The sequence below is a fragment of the Labeo rohita genome, chromosome 1, assembly GCF_022985175.1.
Source record: "Labeo rohita strain BAU-BD-2019 chromosome 1, IGBB_LRoh.1.0, whole genome shotgun sequence".
Taxonomy (NCBI): domain Eukaryota; kingdom Metazoa; phylum Chordata; class Actinopteri; order Cypriniformes; family Cyprinidae; genus Labeo; species Labeo rohita.
In genome coordinates this window covers 35,687,835-35,697,363 of record NC_066869.1, presented here as the reverse complement: position 1 = coordinate 35,697,363, position 9,529 = coordinate 35,687,835, and the positions used below count along the sequence as shown (strand labels likewise).

The following is a 9,529-nucleotide window of genomic DNA, read 5'->3' as shown; positions in this document are numbered from 1 at the left end:
TATCCAATCGTCAGATTTAATTAAATGTAAAGATACTACTATGGTTAGCATTAACAACCGAAGAGTTCATTCGCAAAAACAGATAATATTAATATTTTTTAATATAGTCATATTTTAATAACATTAGTAATATTTAATAATATTTAGTAATATTTTTGTTCAGTTGGGTTGTTTTGATTAAATATTAATAACACACACAAATACTGCAAACACAGTAAAACACAATAAAGACATAACACAATAAAAAATGATTTATGAAAATTAAGTTATCTGTTTTTGCAAATGACCTCAATCATTAAAAGAATTGCTCACCAAAAACTGAAAAACTGTCATTATTTAGCTACACATCTTCAAGTCACTTAAAAATCTATATGAATTTCTTCCTTTGCAGAACATAAATACATTTTTGGCTTTAATCTTAATGTTTACTATTTATAAATAATAATGTTTGATCATTGTTAGACAATGTTTGTTCTTAATGATGCTTCATCATAACTTTATTGTTATATTGAATTGTGCATCTTTATATTTAAAAATTATTTTCTTATACCATTAATTTATATTTGAAAATTATACCTATATGTCTGTCTATACAGTCATACACTCATAATTTAGTAATAGTGTGAATAATTGTAAATAATGTTTAAAAAATATTTCAATGCCCTTTATTAAAGTAAAATTCATTAAGAGGAAGAAGAACCCTCCCAGACTCCCTGTATGATTAGTCATGAGTTTGTTTGTTAAACATCTAGATGAAAAGATTGTGTCAGTTATATATCAAAATAAACAAAAATCACAAAAAGAGGATAATATCATTACTGGAACAACTAGTTTGTAATTAAAATGGATTGAAATACCATTACTAGAGCAACTGGTTTGTAATACCAAGGTCCAGTCGTTGGTAATACCCATCTAACCTTTTTGTCCTACTGACAAGCGTATTATTGAAGCATTCATATTAAAAAGAAAAAAGAAAAAAAAAAAAAAAAAAAAAAATATATATATATATATATATATATATATATATTGTCATCTTTAATGTCAAATTCAAAGGATTATATTTATAAGCTTTTTTCAAAATTCCTAATTAGAACAATAGAATTTGCCAATAAAAAATAATCTGTATTAACAAATCAATTTGTACTACAAAGATAGCACAGAAGAACGCAAAAGTGGCATGTAGGTGTATTTACAGAAATTTAACCGGGCTCAGGTAGCACGAGTGCAACTAAATTCATAAATTCATGTTGAGATTAATGTTTTAATATACCATTTTGAATATGGAAACACGAAATAATTTAAATAACTGAAATGATAATTGAAACTGACAGTAGCAAGTCACTGATTTTATCACTGAATCATTCATTTAGTTGATTCGTTCGAACAGCTGATTGATTCAGAAATGAAGCAAGAGACTATCTTTATGAATGGGAAATTGACTCACTAGATTCATTTAAAGACGTTCGTTTAATCATAAAGGAAACACCACTGTGTTTGCTTGGAGATGCGCAGCGGTTCAGTTGTGACTGTTTGTAACTGACAAAACAGAGCAAAATCAAGCTGTAGTGTTATAGTCAGATAATGTAAGTCACTTAATATTAACTTCTTGTTAATGTTGTGTAACGATTTGGTTAAACAACAGCATGGATTGAACAGTTAATGTACTACTGAATACGTTGTTCTAATTTATGCTGTCTAAACCATGGAAAAAATGTGTGGAGGCTGTTAATTCATATAGAGAAGAACGTATTAAGCAGGAAAGGTTGCATATTTTGACAAACTAAAATTATTAGATGGTAAAGATATGTACAAAAGTGTTCATTAAAATATTAGCCTAATATTTCACCTACCTGACTGGAAATGATAAGAACAAACACGAATGTTGTCAAGATTCTTGCCCTGGAAAACCTCGTTCAGTTCAACCATAAACGCCTTTTGTTCCTCAGACAGTTTTTTGCACTCTTCTCTTGATTTGTTCTAACTTTTGGCAGTCTATAGTACTCCAAATGTTTTTCCTGATCTGATGGATTAGAGCAGCCCAAAACATTACAATAATATAGTTTTCAGCAGCGATAATCAGCAAAACATGCGAGTTTCCTTCGGTTCAGTGGCATTATTTGCCCTCAGTGCCAGCAGTATGACCGACTGATGACTCATCGTTAATACACACTATATATACAGTAATACTGTATGTATATCCCACATCATATGACCAGTGTTGGGGGTAACGCATTACAAGTAACGCAAGTTACGTAGTAATATTACTTTTTCCAAGTAACTAGTAAAGTAACGCATTACTTTTTAATTGACAAGAAAATATCTTAGTTACTTTTTTCAAATAAGTAACGCCAGTTACTTTTCCCCCATTTATTGATTAAAAGCTCTCCTTTCCCCATGTTGAGAAAAATCAGGAGTAAGATGTTAGTTCTAGAATAAATGTGAACATGCATTAATTCATCTCACTCACAAAAAACAGATTAAGTATTCCTCAAAATGAATAAAAACGGTTAAACTCAACTTAGAATATGATGCAAACCTGCAATAATTAACTATGTTAAATAATACAAATATCCTTTATGCATTTAATACCATTTTATTAACCAACGTCTTTGCTGCCGACCTTCGATGACCCAATTCAACCATACTAATAAGCAACAATTACTCAAGATAATCTAACATTTGTTTTCCTTTTTTATTGCTGAAGAGTTGATATTTTTTCTTCTGCGGTCTACTGTACAGACGTGAATTTAGTGTGAACTTTTGGTGTGAAAAGGCTTTTATATTTGTCAAAAATAGAACTTTTTATATTAAAAACAAACAAGCAAGCCCTGCCCAGATTTAAAAAGTAACGCAAAAGTAAAGTAATGCATTACTTTCCATAAAAAGTAACTAAGTAATGTAATTAGTTACTTTTTTTAGGAAGTAACTCAATATTGTAATGCATTACTTTTAAAAGTAACTTTCCCCAACACTGCATATGACATGTTAAATACTATTGTATTTCTGTTCTGGGACTGTTTACCCATCTCATATGGCACTTTACATACTGTAATATGAGATTTGACTCGATGGAGAATGTGAAACCGTAAGGACAACACATTTTGGGAGCTGTGTTTGCGAGCTTTTACAGTTTAAAGAGAACACAACTGCAGAGTCAACATTTTTGTTAATTTGTTTTTATTAAGTTTTCTTTAAATTAAAGCTAACATCTCAATTAGCTTTCTCCCTTAAGAACCATATTTCTTTTTTCTTTTTCTTTCTTTGTTTCTTTTTTTTTTTTTTTTTTATTATTTTTTCCCCAAATCCTTTCCGAGGCATATCTATATGCTATAGGTGGTCACTGTGGAAAGTTTAAAATCTTCACAGAAATTAAGCAAAGAATCAGGTAAGGCAACAAAGCGAGAAAGCCATTACAAAAATAACAATTTCAAACATTGCGTCTTTGTTTAGGTGAAAGTAAAGTGCTTTTGAGGAACAATGTCATTATTACTTGAAACAGATGAATGTTTAATAACTGAGAGCACAGAACATGGGCTAACATTCTTTCATTCCTAACAAACAGTGCATTGGAGTAGCGTGACCAGTGGTCTAATGATAACTGTGGGGTGTGTTTTTTCTTTTTAAAGGCACATTGCTTTAAGAAGCTGGCATTGATTTGAATCCATTCAGTCTGATTTTAAATACTTTACAGTGAGTGTGTGCAGCAGGAGGCTATGCAAAAGCATCAAACCAACCAAAGCCCACACAGGAGTCCATGAGAGATAGATTGTTCTGGGTGATGGTGAAACATCAGTGTATGCGAGTGAGTGTATCTCTGTCAATCAGTCGCTCTTTACAGTTTTCTGTGAGTAATGTTTCTTAAACTGGGAATCAGTGTCGAAAAGCCTATCCCACCAGGTGAACGTAGATCCATAGTTGCCCACAAAATTCATGTGGTGGAAGTCATGGAAACGAGCTCCAGCATAGAATGGAATCAAATGCAGGGGGTTCAGAGGAATGTCGTAACCACTAAAGAGAGGACAAAAGAAGGAACGTCAAAGATTGTAACACATACATAGTATAAAACTGTCCATGCAATATTGAATTTAATTCAGAAAAATGTTGTTATAGCCAAAGTTGTGAATTCAAAGGTGGTGTCCACATAGTGGTGTAGGTGGTGTAGTTTAATTGTGCAAGGCTTTCAAATGCATGCATTGTCAATATAGTGCCCCCTAGTGTTGCAATAAGTTATTATCAACATGATGTGTGTTGACACTGCAAAATATAATTTTAATTTTGTCAGCTATTTTATAATTCTTAGTCCTGATTTTAGCATATTTAGTCAACCTTTCCTGTTTTTTTTTTTTGTTTAGTCAAGTTTTAGTTGAATAAAAGTCTGTGAGTCCAGGTTTAGTAAATAAAACATTTATTTGGCTCAAAATTGTAATTGTAATAATTTTTACTGATCATGATCTGAGTATTGTTTTGTTATTATATCTCTTTCACACTTTCACACAAATCAACAGAATATCAACTCAAATGCATGGTTTATTTTACTCCATTTACTCACCGCATTCTGATTTATTATATTATAATTTAAATAAACACTAGCTACATGAAACTGGTAAAACTCAACAGCTTCTTTTAAAATCTAAAACAGTAAAATTCCTAATATTTATTCCAATATTTACAAATTATGTTAATGTTTTTCTTTCGAAACAACAAACTAAGTTTGTTTTGTTACATTGAGGTTACGTATGTGCATTTATTTAGCAACCACAATCATAAACAATATAGTTGACATCCATATTTGGATTTATTCATATTTGGAGTTCATCACAGCTTAGATCACAAATTTGGTCACAGCGAACTGCATAAGAGGTCACATGTAAGAACACTGACTGGCTTGAACAAATTATCTCAGTGGAGATTGCTAAACTCCAATTTAGATGTGTTTTCAGATAATTGCCACCTTTTCCACATTGTAGAGAAAGTATGTGCACATGGTTGCCAGGTTGTGAATATTAAGTTAAACACATGGCATCCTAGAAGTTTTTTAGAGGAAGCTCTGATGGGGACGATATAAACTTTTGCAATCTGGCAACCCAAAGAATAAAATCTCCTAGAAGCTTGTTAAAAACAGTCTATATTTTTTTCTCCTCTTTTTTGACTAAGAATATATAGAGTGATTTTGGTAAAGTTTTTCCTCAATTTTTCAGCATAGTTTTCATTACTAAAATCAACACTACATCCACTACATAACTGCAGTGTGTGTACTGAGCTCACCTGTGAACATCAATGGTTTCAAGCAGCCGGAAAGTGACCCAGGCCCAGAGCAAAATCACGTGATTGCAGAAGATCATGATGCCAATGAAGAATCCAGCCCCCAGAATAATAGTCTCAGCAGGGTGGGCATATTCTGCCTGCATACCAAACGGAGCCTAGCAAACGAAACAGATGACAGATCAGCTATCATTATTAAGAATAAAATTAAAATACAAAATAAGAAATAGAAAAAATAGAAGTTATATATATAGTGTATATATATAGTGTATATATATATATATATGTACACACTACCGTTCAAAAGTTTGGGGTCAGTAAGACTTGTAATAGTCTTTAAAGAAGTCTCTTATGCTCATCAAGGCTGCATTTATTTGATTAAAAATATAGAAAAAAAACAGTAATATTGCAAAATGTTTTTACAATATAAAATAATGTTTTTTATTTTAACATACTTTAAAATAGAATTTATTCCTGTGATGAAAAGCTGAATTTTTATCAGCTGTTACTCCAGTCTTAAGTGTCACATGATCCTTCAGAAATCATTCTAATATGCGGATTTATTATTAGAATGATCAATGTTGGATAATATCAACAGTTGTGCTGCCAAATATTTTTTGGAACCTGTGATTTTTTTTTTTTTTTTTTTTTTTCAGGATTCTTTCATGAATAACAAGTTTAAAAAGTACAGTGTTTATTCAAAATATAAATATTTTATAACAATGTAAATTATTTATTATTAACTTTTAATACACTTTTAATTATTAACTTAATACATCCTTGGTGAATAAAAGTATTAATTTCTTAAAAAAAAAAAAAAAAAAAAAAAAAAGAAACAATAAAAATGTACTGACCCCAAACTTTTGAACGGTAGTGTAAATATATATTTTAATTACTTGGCTAAAATAAAACTATGGTGGACATACACTGCTGTTCAAAAGTTTGGGATCAGTAAGATTTGTACTGTTTTTTAGAAAAAAACTGTAATATTGTGAAATATTATTGTAATTTAAAATTGTCGTTTTCTATTTTAATATACTTTAAAATAGAATTCATTTCTGCAATGCAAAGCTGAACTTTCAGCATCATTACTCCTGTCTTCAGTGTCACACAATCCTTCAGAAATCATTTGAATATGCTGATTTATTATCAGTGTTGGAAACAGTTATGCTGCTTAATATTTTTTTAGAACCTGTGATACTTTTTTTAAGATTCTCTAATGAATAAAACGCTAAAAAGAACAGCATTTATTTAAAGCAGAAATGTTTTGTAACAATACACACTACCTTTTTTTTCTGTTCTTTTCTTTAAAAGAAATTAATACTTTTATTCAGCAAGGATATGTTAAAATTGATAAAAAGTAAAAGTAAACACTTATTTTGTAAGAAAAGATTTCTATTTTGAATAAATGCTGTTTTTCTTTTTAACTTTTTATTCTTTAAATAATCCTGAAAAAAGAATCACAGGTTCCAAAAAAATATTAAGCAGCACTACTGTTTCCAACATTGATAATTCTAATAATAAATCAACAGGCTAGAATGATTTCTGAAGGATCGTGTGACACTAAAGACTGGAGTAATGGCTGATGAAAATTCAGCTTTGCATCACAGAATAAATTATATTTTAAAGTATATTAAATTAGTAATCAAATCTTTGACAAGCAATAAGATTTCTTTAAAAAACATTAAAAATCTTACTAATCCAAAAGTTTTGAATAGCAGTTCATTGATCACTGTTTATATACGAATAAAAATCTAAATTAAATGTTCATTTTTGGGTGAACTGTATACAATACATATTGTTGCATTTTTGTATTGTGATATATTGTGACATGCTATATATTGTTACACATGTAGATATTACAATATAAAACTAACAAAATATATAACAGTATAAATTCACCAAAAATTTTATTTAAAATGTCTCTACAAGTGTTGGCTATCATACAGTTTCCTATTATCAGCACATTATGTATGTCTTTACGAGAGTGCGAGCAACTTACAGTGAAGTCATGATGGACTTTATGAATGTACTTGTAGATTCTGCGATGATGTAGGGCTCGGTGAAGGAAGTAATGCCATGTGTCCTCAATTACTGCACAACCAAAGCACTGGGCCAATATAAAGGGCCTGAGATGGTAAAAGAGATTATTAAAAAATGAAAACAAGGCATATCGGTTTCAAAAAGCCACAGTACAGCCTCAGGACTTCATTGGCCTATTTTTTAATTTCAATCATTATATAAATGCGAGAGGTGTTCTCACCAGCGAGGCATGGAGTCCCAGTCATAAGGAATGCTGAAGAACTCAGTAAAGTAATACGTCCCGCAGATGAGCGGTAGCTGGATACAAAAGTGATTAAACAGCAGCATCTTAAAGCACTTCCACTGTTTCTCCCATGTTTCTGGTTTATCCTGCAAACACAATGACAAAACCATATATGAGGAGTTAATAAAAACAAGATATTTTTTCTATTTTTAACTAGAAAAGACACTATAAAAATTCTAAATTCCTTTAATTCCACATACCGGTTGGATCTTATACTTCTGCATGAAAGGAAGGAATTGAAAGATAAATCCAGGCAGACAAAACAGGAAATAGATCAGTTCATGGACGATGAGTGAGCCCCAGGTGGCAATCTGGAATTTACTATAGTTCTGCAGCATGTGGTTCCACGCGTGCTTCAGAGGTTCCTGCAGTGGATTTGCTGGAAGAAACGAATCCACAAATTCCACCGCCAGATACGCCGAAGACAGAATGTTGGCTGTGCCGTTCACCTCCATGGCAGCGAGTCAGCTGGACTCTCCAAATGAGTGACTGTATAAACAAATGACATGAATAAAGATCAATGAGGCTCAGTTATCTATCTCAGAGTCTGAAGGACAGATAGTTAATATGGAACTGCATCATATTAGGACAGTGTTATATATGAACATGAATTACATCCTGACATGTTCAGATGCTAAAATATAACAGAGACACTATAATTGGTTATGTTTATCATATTTTTGTTGCCAGGCAAGACAAAATCAGCTGGTCTGGTTGCATAACCATAAATAATTAAATATACAAATGCTTAAAAATAATAAAAAACCGTAACTTATCTTAGTTAACTTATCTCTAAATTACGATTACTATCATGATCTATAATTATTTTATTTGTCTCTCAGAGGGAAATATATATCGAAATAATTTCCCAAATAACAAATACACTGTGTCATACAACAGTAATATTTACCTTCTCGCGTGTTTACATCATTCTGCAACTCTAACTAACGTTATTTAGGCCACTTGAAAAGCGGAAGTAGTTCTTAATGTCTTAAAAACATTTCTAAAATAACATTCCAAACAATATCTTAATGCAAGGGTCTGTATTTCTACATGAACGGGTTGTCGACTCACCTGTGAGAAGCTGTTCTTCTACCTGCGCTGGCAGAACGGTCGCTTTAATGTAATAGAACTTTACATAGCACCATTGGCTGAGAGAAGAGGAGACGATGTGTGAGGGCTGAGGCCGGCCGCTGATTGGCTGCGGAGAGAAGGAGATTGACGTATGCGGGTAGAGGCCACAGCCTGATTGGTTGAGGGAATGAACTGACGATAGTGAGACCTCGAGTTTCCGCGGCTCCAGCCAATCATGAACGCGTTTGTCTTTCATAATCTGACTGGACTGCACCTCCAAGCAATGAGGTGCTCTATGAAGTAAAGGATTTTTAGTTTTTTAGATGCTGTGGACCCCAAATATGACCATCGACGTGCGAGAGACCGTCATTCTAAAATTTAAAAGAAAACTGTATAGGTTCTTGTATAAAGAATCGAGACAGTATACAAAGTACATTGCGAATATGTCTAAAATATTATTTGGATATTTAGTTTTTTTAGTTTGAATTACGTTGTTCCCCACTCATTATGGTACTGTACTGTTATAGTGCTGTATTTATTTTTGTACTTATTTATAATTTTATTTATTTATTTATTTATTTGTTTTAGTCTGATTTTTATTTTATCATGTGTTTACTTATTTTGTATCTATTTTTTTACGTGAAAATTAAAATAAATATGCTTTAACTATTATTTGAAAAAAAAGGGTTTCTATTAAGCTATTGTAACATCATTTTTTCTGCTCATTATCATATTACATTTTCATAGTATTAATTTTATAGTACCATTTAATACATTTTTTTTACATATATTTTGAAACTTATTTGTATTTATAAATTATTTATTCACCCTTTTTTGACATTAATTTGTTTTTATCTAATTTATTTA

General features: G+C 31.2%; 1 protein-coding gene across 1 annotated transcript; it reads right to left on the bottom strand.

The window, feature by feature from the left end:
- Nucleotides 1-3,300: 3,300 nt before the first annotated feature.
- On the bottom strand, nt 3,301-8,792 carry msmo1 (methylsterol monooxygenase 1). The gene is made up of 6 exons (XM_051114887.1): nt 8,663-8,792; nt 7,789-8,077; nt 7,526-7,674; nt 7,265-7,391; nt 5,266-5,420; nt 3,301-4,008 (listed from the first exon to the last, which is right to left on the bottom strand). The coding sequence occupies exons 2-6, from the start codon at nt 8,041-8,043 to the stop codon at nt 3,822-3,824; spliced, it is 873 nt and encodes a 290-aa protein (XP_050970844.1). The 5' UTR covers nt 8,044-8,077; nt 8,663-8,792; the 3' UTR covers nt 3,301-3,821.
- Between the last annotated feature and the right edge of the window lie 737 nt (nt 8,793-9,529).